The 17,782-nt window shown below is 29.3% G+C and overlaps 1 protein-coding gene and 1 pseudogene across 2 annotated transcripts; both read right to left on the bottom strand.

The window, feature by feature from the left end:
• Nucleotides 1-1,190: 1,190 nt before the first annotated feature.
• Nucleotides 1,191-2,035, bottom strand: LOC111281349 (glutaredoxin-C9-like). The gene has a single exon (XM_022869079.2). It carries the CDS (start codon nt 1,820-1,822, stop codon nt 1,418-1,420), a length of 405 nt encoding a protein of 134 aa, XP_022724814.1. The 5' UTR covers nt 1,823-2,035; the 3' UTR covers nt 1,191-1,417.
• Nucleotides 2,036-7,180: 5,145 nt separating this feature from the next.
• Nucleotides 7,181-9,856, bottom strand: LOC111281316 (large ribosomal subunit protein uL14mz-like; annotated as a pseudogene). The gene is made up of 3 exons (XR_016335171.1): nt 9,660-9,856; nt 8,712-8,796; nt 7,181-8,040 (listed from the first exon to the last, which is right to left on the bottom strand). The product of XR_016335171.1 is annotated as a large ribosomal subunit protein uL14mz-like (transcript).
• Nucleotides 9,857-17,782: the final 7,926 nt, after the last annotated feature.

The following is a 17,782-nucleotide window of genomic DNA, read 5'->3' as shown; positions in this document are numbered from 1 at the left end:
TCTGTTTCAGGAAACGAGAAAATCATGGTCAAGTACTTTATCTCATATATATAAAATCATATCTTTCCACAAAGGGATTTTTTTTTTTAGCTAATTCCCGGAAAACCACATGGAAAATGGGAAAATAATTGCTTTCACCATGTAATCATTTTTTTCCTGATACCTTTCGTCTGCCCTTGTCTCCTGCTGCTCCATCTTTGCTCTACGTACCCGGCTGTACCAACAGCTGCCTTACTCCTCTCTCTATCAGTTGGACAATTCTGAGCATGTTAATTATTATGCCGAATCTCAGCACTTTATTTAATGTAACAGAACTCATCTGTACTGAACTATTACGTATTTAGAGAGTGAAGAAGCTTTTTCTTTATGGCATGATATCCTATAAGAAATAAGAAAAGTTTTAATTCCTGTAATTAGACATGGGATTTGGCTAGGTTAATGTATTGGTGAAATTAACTAATCAGAAACTAATGTGAAGAGCTTAAACGTCCCACAAGGGTTAAGTCTCGTTGATAATTAATACATGTGTGTTCAATCAAATTAATTATCCAAACACGTGTATACTAATCAAACATATGAAATTTCTTTAATTAGAGGGAAATCATCAGTTAGGAGAGTGCAACAGCAAAGAGAAAAAAAAAAAAAGACAGTCCTTTTATTTCACGCCATCTGACTGGCACGGACAACCTAGATAACCGAGAGAGAGAAGGTTTTTTAACCCATAATTTTCCTGGGAAAATACCGTTAGTCAACCGAGGGATTTCTCATGCCATGCATGCCATTAGCATTTATTGTAAGGAATATGATATGTCACCATTTTGTTCCCCTACTGTCCTGGTGGATCTTTGTACTGTTTTCTTCTCCCTCTTTATCTTTCATTCCATCGCCGGCAATCACTTAATCATATATTCCGGCAGCTCAATGCATGCCTTTTTTTTTTTTTGGCAATGTGGGAACAATTAAAGCATACTAGAAGATCATTTCTTCCTTCTATTGGACAATAATGATATACGAAAGTATTGCAAAATCGATTCCAGAAGCCAACAACAGAAGCAGAGAAACATAAATATAGAATTTAAGCAGTAATAACAAGTTAAGTTTGTATGATTAGATGAGAAATTCTCTGCTTTAATGCTCAGGAAAAAGAAGCTGGCAAGCAAGAAACAGGCTCAGCTCACACTGGCGTCACCCCGTACTCTGTACAGCAACCCTAGCTAGCTATTTATTGTTGAAAGAGAAAGCCTAGACAAATTGAAAACCCTTCCATTTTAAAGGATAAATAAACTAAAAGAAGAGATCAGAGCAAATCATAATCCATATATATATATAAAATAAATATAAACATAAAAGTTAATTGATATAATAAGAGTTAGGTAGGCCTAGCTAGACCAGAATATTCCGGTAACTGGTGAGAAAATCAGAGCCAAAGTGCACCAGCTTCTTTGAGGAGAGGGACCAATGTGCCATTGATGTGGCAAGCCATGAGGGTTTCAATGCCACCAAGGAACTTGCCACCAACAAACACTGCAGGGACAGGTTGTCGACCGTTGGCGGCGAGCTGAAAGAGGACAGCTTGAATATCAGGACCAGCGACATGGTGATCGAGTTCGATGATAGTGGGGCCAACGCCAAGGCCGAAGAGGAGGCGTTTAGCCACAGTGCACATGCAACAGCCACTCATGCTGAACAGGACTACAGCGTTGGTGGCCGCCAGCTGCCTCACTATCTCGTATGGATTGTCAAGCTTCATCGTCGCTGATGCCTCGCTCTCTATTGCTATGTTGCTTGCCATTCGAATCCCAGTTTTCTTTGCCACCTGCATCTTTGGGTTTGATCACAACGGCAAAAGACAGTGTAGAAGAAGAAAAATGTGATGAAACTTTTAAAGGGAGATGAAGCTAAAAAAGAGACGATAAGGTGTTTTTAAAGGTTGAAGAGAGGAGGGGATGGTCAAAACAACTAATAAATGAGAGCAAGGTGAAAAGAGTGGAAAATAAAAGGTTTTTTGTAGATATTTTTGAAGCTGTAGGGCAGTGACACGCTGGGAAACATAAAATAGAATTGACTCTATCACTTTTATAGTATACATATATATATATATAGTAACTATTGCTAGTACTTGTTTTGAATAAATGAAACATTCTATATTGCTACTAGGGCAAAAACATTGCTGATATTTTTATAGAACCAAGAAGGTGTGAAAAGAAAGAAACACCTAGAGAGATATTCAAAGACATGTAGGAAAGGAATATGAAACCCGAGAAAAAGAGACACAGAGAAAGAGAGAGCTGGTACCTGAAATTGAGTCGTCCCGGCAAAACCTGACGGCCTTGAACTCTGCCAACTTTGTCTTCCAATTGTACGGACAGCAGTCAGTACAATTGTCTTCCTCTAATCATCCACCTTTAGAGGCATGCCTCCTTTGCCCTGCAACGCTTGCATATATATATATATATATATATATATATATATACGCACACAAATAAAAATATATTTTTTATATTTATATTTAATATATTATTAATATATAAATTTTATATATAATTAATGAATTAAATGATAATATTTTATTAATAAATAAATATTAATTTTAAAAATAAATATATATAAATTAAAAAAATTTTAAAAATTTATTTATTAAAAAAGTATTATCATTTTATTTAACTTATTAATAAATTATTTTATTTGATTTATTAATAGTATATAAAATTTATATACGAATAATATATTAAATATAATTTTTTAAATTTATTAAATTTAAAAATATTATTTTAATTTAAATGAATCATAATTTTAATTTTAATTTAAAAATCTAAACAAATAAGAAATACACTGATATAAATATATTCCTACTCTTTATATATAATTAGCTAGCAATAGAAGAATATATGATTGAGCTTTGATAAATTTATTAATATTTTTTCAAATTTTCAAACTAACACGCGCCTGCAGTCAAAGGATGAAGAAAATCAACTTACTATAGCGAGAAAATATAAAGTAAAGCACATTCAAAAAAAGAGAAAAAAAAGTGGGTTTGGTGGAGGGAGATCAGACCAGAGATGACTGTGAAAGACGCGGCAAGAGTGGGAGTGGGACCCTTTTGAAGTAAGAGTACCAAAATATCCCTACAGAAGGATTCTTGTCAGTTCTACTCACGCCAATTTCAGACTTTCAGGAAAGAATAACCCTTCAAAAAAAAAAAAGGTGTTTTTCTGTGTTTTTAAACCCGTGAGCCTTTTTTTTTTTTAGTTTCAGAAATCAGAAAGTAAAGAAATCAAAATTTGTTAAAAACTGAAAAAATAATAAACCCTAAATAAAGTTTCGTGGTATAAAATTTATATGAAGTTTTATAAATAGAGTATATGAAATTTTTATTAAAAATGAGTATATAAAAAATTTAATAAAAATATTTAAATTGATAAATTAATAAAATTTAATGTAAAATTTAATAATATATAAAAAAATTATTAAAAATAGTATTTATAATTTAAATTTAATCAATATTTATTCAATAAAAAATTTCAATCAATAATTTTATTAAAAATATTTATTTAATAAATACATTTAAAATTTTTAAAAAATTTTATGTACGTAATTTATATAATAAAATTTTTTAAATTTATTATTTATTATTTATTTATTTATTTTTAATAAAAGAATTTTATAAATTTTGCCTCATGTAAAATTTTTCCCTCTTTGTATGTGTATTTTCTTTTTTCAAATGGGACAGTAAGAGGGGTTTACACTTCACACGAAAAAAGCAACCGACAAGCCGACAATGAACAACTGAAACGCCGTCGTTGGGAGGGTCAGTTAGTCGCTTCCCTCTTTCCATGGTGGCAGGAGGGTTTTGTTCTCTTACTTACAGTGTCGCCGTCTGATTATGCCCTGTCATTTAACCTCATCACTCTGATCCTCTATCCTTAGGGTTCCGCAATTTTCAATTAGTAGTATTTTCATAAATTAATCAAACAAAAAAAATTAAAAAAAGAAACAATATCTAGAAAAATTATTGATAATAGTATGATATTGAAAAAATCATTACTTTTTAACAGGCTTAAAATTGAGAGAAGTAAATATACATACAAATGCATTTGAGTTCACCATTGCCAATCAATTAAGCTAGGTCCAAGGAAGCAATGGAGATTAAGGAAGGAAATGAAAGAAAAAAAAAAAAGGCTAAAATATAAAACAAATATTAAAATTTATCAACAATAATATCAATAAATTAAGTCTTATTCTCATAATTCTAAAATGAAATGTATAAAAAGTTAAAAAAGAATTATATTATGTGTAATTTTAAATCTTTTATGTCACTCATTTTTATAAAAATAATCTTTTTATTTATTTTTTAAACATTTATATTATTTTTTATTACTTGTATTTACGTTTTTTATTGTCTACTCTAAAAGTTTTGATCTCTTTTAAATCTAAAAATAAATTTTTATCACTTTATTTCAATAAATTTTTATATTTTTTTGTACTTAAATAAATTTTTTTATTTAAATAAATCTTTATTTTAAATTAAAAAATTAATTTATGTTAAAAACTTATTTATACACAAATTAAAGACTAATAATTTATTTATATATAAATTAACCTTTAAAAACTTATTTGAGTCCAAAGTAAAGGTTCAACATTTTATTTTTAATAATAAAAATATAAAAATTTATTTAAGTAAAATAATAAAATTCACAAATATTTTTATTATTAAAAAAAAAAAAAAAACTACATTGTTCTGAGCTTCTAAGCGGTCGCTAACTAGACAATCCAACCTGAATAAGACGCCTCTACATTGCTCTTTAGCTTTCTCCACAAATTCAAAAGCCAATTCTCATCGCCGTTAGCACGAATTGCCACTGATTAGAGATAAGTAGAGGCTGCAGACTTCATCGATCGGTTCCTAAGATGATCTTCGAAAAATCTAATTCATTATTTCCTTCTTGATTTATTGATGAGCTGCACGGTAGTACTGATGATGATAAACTCAAAGTAACGTCCTTCAAGCTTGTGCAACGGAGTTCATCATCTTTAATTTCAAGATCTGAACTTTTTCATGATATTTAATTATTAATGAGTTGAAACTCATTGGCGTAACTTTTGTCGAAACTTTTGTATGGAAGAGAATTTTGGATTCAATTTGCCTATTAGTTTGTATTTTATTACAAGTAGCATATGAATTATATATAAAAATTAATTAGTAATTGTAAAATGTGTGATCAAATGTAAGCATATATATTGTCAGGAATGCATGTTATTGAGCACACAATATTGTGCAGGATGCATGAAAACGATTTTAGCATGAAATAACTAGAATGCATGATAAATGCATATAAAAAATGGATGTGAGAAGGTTTTGGCTTTAGGTTAAATTAATTTGAATGAAGATGCATTTGGAAATTGCATTAAGATTTTGGAGGAAATTAAATTTTAATCTTATAAAGTAAGAATATTCAGAAATATTTGAATTTAATAGTTATCAAGCTAGGACCAAGAAATAATAATATTCTAGACTAAAGCTTCATTCAGCAACCAGGTTGAGTTTCGGTACAGTATGAAACAACAAACCTTGCTACTCATAGAAAGTTAGTTTGGTTTTCGACAACACGATTAAGAGTTATGAAGCACAGACATGGCATCCACCCTTTTGTATTGGTATTGGACATGACAAAATATATATCCGACAAGCATGGACACGCTAAAAATTTGATGATAAACCCAAGGATGTAATTTTCCTTTTTTTGGTTTAAATTTTTTCTTAAAAATCATAAATATATAGAAATTTTAATAAAAAAATAAAAATTCAGTTTTTATTTGAGTCATATTATTTATAATTATTGTCGTATAATTAATTATAGTATAATTAACTAATTTTGATGTGAAATTCATTAAAATTTTATATGCAGTTAATATTTATAAGTAATGAAACTTTATATGATTTTTTAATGTAATTAAATAATTATAATATTATAGTAAAAAAATTGTAAGTCAAATGTTTTTTTTATTATCTAACTCCAAAAAGCAAAAAAATAATTACCCAACTATGAAGTTGGTTTGGTCCATTTTTTTTTTTTTATATTTATATCTTATTTCCCTTCGATGAATATTATTTTTATATTGATATTGTTTTGGTTTATTCAATTTTAATATTATGAGTCCTAATTTGAATAGGAATTCTTATGATATCAATTTAGGATCTATGATTTAAAAAAAGTTGTTCTTTCTATAAAATAATTCTCATTTCAATCGATTTCATTCAATTCAACGATCAACTAAAAGAAAATTTTAATAAATAATAAAATAAATTGCATGAACTTAGCTCAATCAAATATTGATATTGATTTTTTATTTTTATGCAATGATTTGGTCTAATGAATTCGTCTACTTATTTAAATTGTATCCATGTGAGATAATGATAAATAAAAAGAAGGGACGAATTGATAAAAAACGATATAAAAAATAATTAGAAAAAAAAAGGGGGAATAATAAATTCAAGATTTAAAACAAACTGATCAGAAATTAGGAAAAACGATTTCGGAAAAAAATTAACAGAGTTTTCCAACAATTTGTTGGCATAAACACATTCATGTATTATTTTCGAATAAAAAAAAAAAATACAAAAGCACACGTTCATGTATTACAGTCCTACCGTAGTTCAATTAGCTGGTTTTGCCTCTAACCGCAGGCTTCAGTATCTTAGCTCCCTTGTGAGCAAATACTTAATAACAGGATGAAGAAGCTGCTAATTTGGAGTAGTAATTTCAAGCTTTTCTCCTGAAATCTCTTCCGACAAAATTTAAAAAAAAATCAAAAACATTTTTTTTTATGGGGGCTATATGAATCTTTATGATTTTGAGCTTTACAATGACTTATCACTTGTTCCCTAACAAAAAAGTTAATTCTCTTCATTTTCCTACAAAATTTAAATGTCAACAATAAAACGGGTAATATCCTGATTACTCAACTAGGTGGAAACAACATTGAGTCGTTAAGGCATTTTTTGTCTAATAATCAGATATACTGCACTCATTAAAGATCAGGCAAACATCTACAATTGTTTCTTTTTTCTCAGCCCATGATCTGAACAAATCGCACATACACCTTAGTACATCTTCCTCGACGCCGAGGACATACCTGAAAAGAAGTGGATTTCGTGACATTTCTAATTCGCTGTCTTGCATTTCTAATAAATTGTTTAATAATTTGCATGCTGAATTACATACAAAATTGACTGGTTTAGATCAATCCTAACCAGATGATTATGAATTACTTCTTTTTCTCTTTAATAGATTAATAAAACATTAACCTCTTAAGAAGGAAAGGAATAAGAGGGATTAAATCAATCTAAATCAAAATTAAATGGTGTTCTAGTGGTGTTAAATGGCCCCGGTTCTTCATCCACCATAGGTCTCGATTCTTTATTCACAATACGATCCACAACTCCATGAGTTTTGGCTTCTTTTGCTGACATCATGGTTCAGGATGCCAATAAGCATTCAGTTCCATCTAGCCTCTAAGAAAGGAACCGGGAAAGAACGGTAGAATTTTTCTTGCCTCTTCCCTTCTTTTCCATGTCTATGTTATCGGTACAACATGAAAACATCTAAATGCTTGGATTGCAAAAAACTCAATGTTGTGGAAAAAGATAGATCCATGCGGACCATGCCTCAGGCAATGTGCTCTGCCAAAGTAAGGACCTTGACATGCTTTTTCTGTCTCAGCTCATGTGGGACTGGCCCAAATACTCTGGTCCCTATTGGCTGGCCTTGCTTGTTAACAAGAACAACTGCATTGTCGTCAAACTTGACCTCACTCCCATCACAACGACCCCGCTGCATTGCAGCACGCACAACCACACCATATACCACCTTTCCCTTCTTCAACTTTCCGTTAGGCATGGCTTCCTTTACAGATGCAATTATGGTGTCTCCCAATCTTGCCCCTTTCTTCCCCTTTAGAGCTTGTATGCACAACACATTTTTTGCCCGAGTTGTCCACTACTTTGAGAACAGTTCTCATCTGTATAAAAGTCCTTTGTTGCTGCAGAATGGAAAGAACCACTGAAGTTATCTATGGAAGAGGATATCACAAAGGCAATCATCATAAAGCCAGTTGAAACTTGTTGGACTTGGACCATATACTGTATAACATAAAACATTACACAAAATCTGCATCTCTGACATCAAGCTACAAGGAGAGTTGTCCCATTTAAAAATAAGCTATGTGGATCTTAATACAAGACTTTTAATATAGCTTTCATTAACAATTCCATTCCACACCAGTGAAATTGCAACCAAGGAGTTCAGGCTGCCATCTTATCTGGTCCATATGCAGCTCTCCAAAAACTGATTCAATAGTTCTTAACTTCTTATACATGTCCGATGCTTAATCAACAAGAAAAAAAAGTAGGGGAAAAGTTCAGTGCAAACTTGTTGTCATTTAATTAACAATGCCTCTCTTTGAACCATTTAGGTTACTATGACATGCACAGCTTCAAAATTAGCCCATCACAAATGACATCTTGATCAACCTTGTCAAATCTGTTTCCACAGACTAGTCTATTCCAGAAAGTGGGACAAGTTATCTCAATTTTCTAAAGATAACATCAAAACTAGAATGAACAACAGCATGCACTTCATTGAAGATTGAACTGTGTTTCATAGATCACGGCACAAGCTTAAAAGAACCATTATGCTAGAAAACATACTGACTTGAGACAGGAAACCGCCACATGTCATATAAATTGATGTGCTTGGTAAAATGGATAAGTTATTTCCAAAATCAACGAACGCCCCACTGCATACAATGTAGAGTCAAACAAAAGATAGGGAAACAAGACTAGATGTCAAAAGAATTTATTACATGTAGGTGTTTTAATCTTATGATTCAACAATTTATACACTTCAACTGTGTCAGGCACCAAAATAAATGCATTTCGGCAGATGGCAAGATAAGCATTAAGACGCTAACCGATGGATCCCAGGACTTATCTAGTCATATCTTTATTTATTGAAAAGGATCCCTGCACAAAAAACAGCATGATAGAGTAGAAAAACCCAGAATTCTAAACAGCTCCAGCCAAAATCCCAGAAAGAGAAACTTCTCGATTGTGAAACCAAGAATAAGAGGCTTCTTAAAGCTATGCTCATCAAAAGAACCATAAGTGACTAAAAGAAGCACAAAACACAGTGGAACAAGGTCCAAACTAATAATGTAAAGAAAATACGAAACGCTAATGAATCACCAAAAGACTTCATATTGATGGCAATGACATAGTATAAATGGTGATAAGCAGGAACTGACAATATTCAAATCCCAAGTTGATATGAGGCCAGCTAAGCTTCAAAAAGTCCCACCAAACCCCATTCCACCCTCCCCCCCCCCCCCCCCCCAGCAAAAAAAACCCTTTGAAGTTCCAAGATTCAATAGTCAAACCCTTTCATCATCTTGGCCCATACTTATTGTTAATTACAAGGAATCTTCCTCAATATCAATCAAAGGAAAATCCTTTCAAGAAAAATGAAAACTTCTTGCATATGGGTAAATTGGATTGGAATGCTTTGTATGCTATTCATATAAAACTCCATATCAGCAAACGCCCATTAACAAAACAAAGAAAGCTAAAAAAAAAACCCATATCAAGAAATTACATGACATACCCCTGGAGCATCTGGAAGCAAAGCTTGCAGCCATCTTCTTCGTGCTGAATTCCCCAACCTTAACGTGGGGAAAAAGAATATGATTAAAAGAGTAAGAATCCTAAGAACAGTTGGGCTGTCCGAGGTCAGGACTTAGGAAGGGAGAGAAAGAAGGAGATTGGGTTTGGGCCCAACTTTAAGTAGGGACAACCCAACACAAAATACAATTACTTCAAATAAAAAGCAATTTGCTATCATTTCTTTTTAATGGAAAATTCACTGACTCACTTCATCAAAGTTTCTTGCATCATATATAACCCATCCAAGAAGTGGGCAAATGGCGAGGTAGGAGTAATAACAGACTAATAGTTGCGGCAGAATCAGCTACCCAATTGAGCTAATGGACTAAAACCTGATCCAATTGATTGGACTCAACTGATCCCATTATAGAAATAGGCAAACAGCTCTACCTGCCTCACACCCCACTTCTCAATATGCTTCCCTCCCTCCCCTCCACCAATAAGAACAAACATTATCACCCATAAAAAGCCACAAAAAATACAAACAAGCCCAACAGTGAGTGACATAAGAGATTTTTCTTGTTAATATATATATTTTGGTTTTACTAAGATTCTATTTATAGTAATAGTCTTTCATTAAATATTGTAGTTGACAGTTAATATACTAATTTTTAATGCATTAAAAAATATTATTACATATAATAACTTTAAAAAATAGCTTAAATGCAATCCCTATCAACATTTTTTTTTACATGTTATTGGCAACATGCTAAAATATATAATATGACAAATCAAACACATAGTTACAAAATAAAAAGTCAAATATTGTAAGAGCTAGAAACCCAACCCCCTCCCCCGAAAAAAAAAAAAAAAAACTCCAAACTACTAAGTAATAGCATTGTAATGGAATCCTAATAGCACAAATTTCATTCGATATAAACACAGAAAAGCCTACAAACAACTAATTGGTCAAAGCAATCGAAAAAAAAAAAATTGGCAATCAACTTATCTAAGCTTTAGTCTGGATTTCATTGTAGATATATTACGATATAATTAAACTCATTATACTATTAATTAAATTTAAATATTAATTTTAATAAAATTTATTTAATATAAAATTTTTAATTATAATTACAATAATTTTTTTAATTATAATTATAATAATAATTATTATTATTATCAATTTTACCAAAAACAATTTAGAGTTTAAGTTTGCAGTTTGATAGCCCTAAAATTAATATTATCTCCCACGGCATTTCCTATACATTAAAAAACAAATACTTGTGGCTTAATTATATTTATAAAAGTTTACAACCCTCAAATCATGATTTTTGAAACAAAGTTGACAAGAAGGTTGCGTTCTCTGACAGCAAAAACTAGCAAAGACTTAAATTTAAAGTCAAAGAAGAGCTATAGTCTGTAGACCTGAAATTAGAGCTTCAAAATTTATTTATTTTATATTTAATACATATAACATAAAAATTATTATCTTTACCTTAAATATAAAATATTAATTTTTATTTTTTATCATATTTATATATAATTTTTTAAAAAATTTTAAATTATAGTTATTTTTATATTTTATTATGATATCATATTTAAAATTATTAAATTTATTTAAAACTAAATTGATAGCTAAGTGAACCAATTGGTCTTTGCCATAATAAGGGAGCATGCATGTCTGGTTTACCACTCTTTCTTGAAATAGAAAGTTCCTTTAGGGTTTAAAGTTGTTAAGATGCATGGAAACGTTCTTGTTCTAAAAGAGATATATTCGAAAATCACTTTTTTCCCTCCATGTCCAATTCAAGCCCTTTGAAAATTACTGCAAGAAATCATGTCGGTTTTGGGAATAATTGTTGCCAGCTGCTGCATAAGTTGCCATTAGAAACTTCAACTTTTTAAGACTTTACGTGGTAGTAAAGATGAAAAGAAATGAGAATAAAAATCTTATTAATCTAATAAATAAAATTAATAATATTTTTTTATTTTATAATTTAGCCATTAAATTAATAAATTTTTCGTTCTTAACCTTTTAAATCTTCTTGTACCCTTTATATTGTACCTGCTCCTCCCGTTGCAAACTGCTTGTACCCTTAAGAATGATTGTAGCCAGCCAGATGGATTTTTAGCCCCTATAAAATCATTTGTCTCTGTCGCATTCTTGTCCAAACAAAACATTAAGATTCTAACCTAAAATCTCTATCGAAATCATAGATTATCCTAATCATGCTCAACACTATCTAGAATTATTTCAAAACAACCAATTTAAGCTAAATTTTTTATTTGGCTCTCGAACCTAAGTTTAATTTAGTGGTTAAAAAAAACTTAAAATCACGTGTTTAAATATGTTATTGTTATCCTTTAAAAAGTCTAGATATTAAAAAATTTTACTTTCCCAAATTATGGTCAACAAGATTTCAATCAGAGATAGAGTAGGGAGTGATAATCATAGCAGTAGGTTTGATGTTCACAAGACAAAGTTAAATGCATAGCTTTGACTATGTTGCTATGTAGCACTACATAATTGTTTAATTCCCAACTCGAATGAGCAAAACAAAGAATTACTTAAAAAAGAAAAAAAATTGCAGAAAACAATCAGAAAATGAAATTAAAAAAAAAAAAGGAGACAGATGGGGTACTAATGAAGTAAAAGGCAAATTGAAAGAGATGAAATCATGATATAAAACCCCGAAAAGCTAAGGCTGAGACCTTAATTACTGCTTTCTATGCTTTATTAATTTAAAAAAATTTTCTTTCCTTTTCTCCACAAAGACCATGACACGTGCTATGGTCTGCAGAGTGGAGCGACTCAAAAAATATCCTCACCTTCACAGTTTCAGTCATCGAGAAGTCAGCTATGCGTTGATAACACGCCCTCTTTCCCTTCAGACCAGGACACGTGCCTTTGCTTCGTCTTTTCCTCTCTCCCTCTCGAGCCTGTCACAGAAAAACCTCTGTCATCACCACTACCCACTGCCCCCCTTCCTCCCTTCTATCGCATCGAACAACTAAAAACCTCACTTAATATCTCATTTTCCATTATTTCCATAAATATTAAAAAATTATTTAACATATTATTAATGAAAATTTTTTATTTTATAAATAATTTAAAATTTTGACATATATTTTATTTTTTAAATAATACTTTGAGGATATATATTATATTGCTAATGTCTTTTATAAAATTTAAAACTCAATTGTAAATATATTTGATAATTTTTTTTATAATAAGGTCAAAGTATTTTAAATTTGATTTGAATTTTATTAAGCAAATTGTATTTTCTCACATTATATAATGCATTCAAAATTTTATTAAAATATTTTACAAAAATAAAACCCTATGCCCTCTGCTAACCCATTTTTTCCGTAATTCTCTTGTAATTTTATTGTTTAATTTAATGTTAAAAATTGTGAAAGATTAGCGAAAGTGGGGAATGGGTGATACTGTTAAGGTTTGGCTTCTTTGTAACCGGCAAGTGATTCAACATTGGATTGCGAGAACATGCCTTTGGGTGAGAGTTTTTTTTGCCTTCAACAGAAGAGCATTTTTTTTTTTTTTTAGATTTGTTTTTGGTATTTGGGGTCATCAAGGGAGACATAAGTATAAATTTGGATAAGAATCGACCACCATTTTTCACCCTAAATCCCCCCCTACCCACAAATCTATGGGTTTCAATTAATAAATATTTTGGCAAAAAATATTAATAAATCTTAGTGTTTTTTTAACACTACCGCATGTACTGGTTCCTCTGTGTCCTTTGCTTAGCCAACTTCCATGCCCTACTCATTTTTATATGGAAAAAATATAGTAAAATGGAAATGGGGTCGTACGCATTACAGAAATAATGGAGGCCATCATCTTTGAGAGAGATAAAGAGGGTAGCTTTTGCTTTTAGTTGGATTGGATAAAATATCTATATGGCTTTGGTTGGAGCATTTTCTTTCTCTATGCCACTTGATTTTATGCACTTTTAAGTTTTTTTTTTTTTTTTTTGGAGCATTTACTCTTAGCTAACTCAAAAGTTTGTTCACCTTTTAGAGGATTCAATTTTGGTTGGATGGTTTCAACTTTATAGTGTTTGTAAAATTATTCTGTTTGATTCATGTATCACTAATACATGACCAAACTCAAAAGATTGCTAAATTTCACATCATTTTACCAACATAAAATTCTATTTATAAGAATATTTTTTAAGAGTGATAATTGTTATATAGTTTAGATTGAGAAATTATTTATTAGACACAAAAATCATAGTTGTCACTTATATTTTTTATCTATGTGTGATTGGTTACTTATGTGAATCTATCATTTTTAAAGTTATCTTAATTGTAAACTAAGAGTCTCTAAAATGAATAAATTTTCTTCTATATTATCAGAACTAAGGTTCGAAAATTGATTATATGCACGATAGATACTAGCATCATTTTACGCCTAAAATTGATGCTAAATTAATTATATATTATTTTATCTAAGCCTTATCAAATATGGTTTTATTATGTAAATAAATCAATTTTAATATTTTTATTTATTTATAAAAATGGTGATACAAAAATTCTATCAAAATATCATGCAATCATGTAATAAATATTAAATCATACCATCTAAAAATTATCATGCAAGTATATTATAAATGATACCAAATATCATGTAATAATATCATGCCTAGATCAAGCTAAAATATTCATGCATGAATGTCATGCAAATATATTAATTATCATACAATAATAATAATCATGTAAATATATAATATCATGCAATAATATAAAATACCATGCAAATATATTAATAACCATGCAAGCAAATATATAATCATGAAATCAAATAAAATCACACAAATATATTAATAATACCAATAAGTGATTGGTTCAATTGGTTAGACTCATCTTCCTTGACGAAGAGGTATTAGGTTCGAGTTTTGCCGGCGGTCACTTGTTGGGGTCATCTCAAATGCATGACCTACAATCATCTGTCTTAGGTTGTTAGATATGATACATCTTGTCCTGACTTGGGGGACTGAATAACTTATCTACCCCTGAATTTTTTCTTATAAAAAAAAATATATATATATATTAATAATGATATATAATCATGCAATTATGTAAACAATAAATATAGAAACATGAAATTCGATATCATGCAAATAAAATACTAATCATGCAATAATATAATATCATATTATGTAATAAATATAAAATCATGCAATAATAATAATAAAGAAATAACTATACAAATAAATATATTAATAATTATATAATCACACAAATAAATAAATTAATAATCATACAATTAAATATATAATCATGCAATTAACAATGTAAATCATGCAAATAAACATGCGATTAAGTATATAATTATGTAAATAAAAATATATAAAACCATGCAAATAAATATGCAATTAAATATATAATCATGTAACTAATAATACATAAATCATGCAAAACATGCAATTAAATATATAATCATGTAAATAATAATATATAAAATCATACAATCATGTAAATATAATATATAAACCATGAAAAATGTGCAATTAAATATATAAAAATTACGTAAAAATCACAAAAAAAGAGAAAGTTAACATTACCTCAATGGATCATAAGTTCCAATAATTTTTCACCTTTCAAAAACTGATATTTCCTATTATAAATCTTAACTTTCCTTCCAAAAACTACAACTAGATCTTTTTGCAAAATTTTTTTGCTTGATTGTTTTTCCTTTGTTGATTCAAAACTTTGCCTAAATTTTCTCTCTTTTCAATGATCTCTGTTTGATCTTGAAGTGAATTCCTGTGAGAACCCTCTTTTGATATTAGATTTAAGGTATTTTATATAGAGATTGAATCCATTTCAATTTGAAAGAATTTAATTCAACCGAATCTAAGCTTTCTCTCTAAATTTTATTCTTTGTGTAATCTTTTCTTTTTCAATAGATTGATCCCCTAGTCTTTCTAAAATTTTTTAATCATTAAAATTAAAATCTGAGATAAAATCCAAAAGTTAAATTGAATCCAAGATTTTTCATGCAAAATTCCATATTTTTTATTTTTACTTTTTTTTACCAATTGACTTTGACTCTTTTGACTAAAAAAATACAAATAAAATTTAGGGCTTAATATTTATAGCTAAAATTCATTTTTTCAATTAAGGCCCAATTGAACAATCCAAATCAAAATTTGAAATTCAATGAATTTTGAAAAAATCTATAGACAAAATGGGTGTTTATAATTGCCTCTTTTTGTGCATTTTTTGTGAAACAGGAATTGTACAAAGACAAAAGACATCAATTTTGTTAAGGTCAAGAAAAGTTGAAAAAGAAAATTGCAAAGGCTCCTCATTGACAGAGGCATTGAAACTTTTGAGAAAAAAATGTTCCCACATAATTGAGGCTTAAAACTTAAAAAAAAAAAAGTACTCCTCCATCGAGGGTTTAACTTTAAGAAAATAAAGTACTCATCCACTGAGCCTTCAACTTTGAATAATAAAAAACTCCTCCATCGAGCCTTTAATTTTGAAAAAATAAAAAACTCCTCCACTGAAGTTTCAACTTAGGGCTTCTAAAAAATAAAATGCTCCCCCATAACTGAGCCATTGAAACTTTTAAAAAATAAAATGAGATCATTCTTACCTTTGAAAAAGCTCATCCCTGATAGAGGCATTAAAACTTAAAAAAATCTTACCTTAAATTAAGTTTCTGCATCTCATCTGAATCATCATTAATTGTCTTTTAATGTCTCTTCTTAAAATTATTTCTTCATCTAGGTTTTCTTTTTTTTTTTTTCCAAACATATATAATGAATGCATGCAATGAATGAAAAGATTCTCCACAATTTTCAAATTCAATTTCAAGATTTAAACTTTAATTTTTTTTCCTTTCAAACATGCATGATGCATGGGATGAATATGATTAACATAATGTATGTATACAATGAATGTATGAGCCAAAGATTTTTTAAAATTTCATCCTAATTTCACAACTTAAACTTTGATCTTTCTTTTCTAAATATGTAGTGCATTAGTGCAATAAAATGCAATGGTATATGCAATATGTAATGAATGCAGTGAATATAATGCATGAATGCAATGAATGTAAAATTCCAATCCAATTTCAAAATTTAAACTTTTTTTCTCTTTTACAAATTTTAAATTCCAATCCAATTCATGATGAATGCCATGAATGAGTGCAATATTCTCAGCATGATGTATGCATGTAATGTATGTGGTGAATGTAATGTATACTATGCAATTCATTTATCTTTTCAATTGTGGTAAATCAGAGGGTTCTTACAACTCTTAATTTATCTTCTCACTGCTTTTAACTCATCAACACTTATGGTTTTCAACATGAGCTATCATGCATTATCAAGTAGTCTCATCCATTATATAATCCAAATCCAAAGTTTCTTTCTTTTAATGGGATCTCAAGACTTTTTTTCATGTATTCTTTTTAGTTTCTCATCATGTTTTTCTTCAACTTCTTTGAAATTGGCCATCAAATGTATCAACTAATTTTTGACCCAAAATTTTTCTTTATTAGCTTCATCATTTTATTCAACATTTAGAATGTTTATTTTCATTTGTAAGCTACAAGGATCAACATCATTTTAAACTTCTTTTATCTTTTATATTTCATTTTCAATATGCCCCAGTCACTTCAAAATAATGTAAGAATCTTTCATACAGTCATTTATTTATTCATCATCATTTCAATTCAGTACCAATGTAATCCATCACATTTCTTTAATTCATCATAAGAAGAAATAAATGGTGAAAAACAAAAAAAAATCAAAGAAAGGGTATTCATTATAAGAATAAGTCTGGTCAAGAATAAATAAGCAAAAAAATCATTTCAGGATGAATCATTAAGATAAATGCTGGAAAGGATACGCAATATTTAAGATAATGAATATTAAGACAATTTTAGACAAATTAATTTTGAATTCTTTTTTATAAACTCATTTAATTGATATTCTTAATCTTTCATCAACTCAAGCATTATCCCTATTTCTTAGGGATCCTCATTAAAACTATTTTTTAAAGTTTTTTTTTTTGTTACTTAAACTGTCATTTCAGGTTTTCAGTTTAAGTTTTTTTTTATATTTTTTTTTTGTTTTTTTTTTTTTT

This window comes from Durio zibethinus, chromosome 28, assembly GCF_047325235.1.
Source record: "Durio zibethinus cultivar Kanyao isolate XHJ-2024 chromosome 28, ASM4732523v1, whole genome shotgun sequence".
NCBI classification, from domain to species: domain Eukaryota; kingdom Viridiplantae; phylum Streptophyta; class Magnoliopsida; order Malvales; family Malvaceae; genus Durio; species Durio zibethinus.
This window is presented reverse-complemented; position numbering and strand designations above follow the sequence as displayed.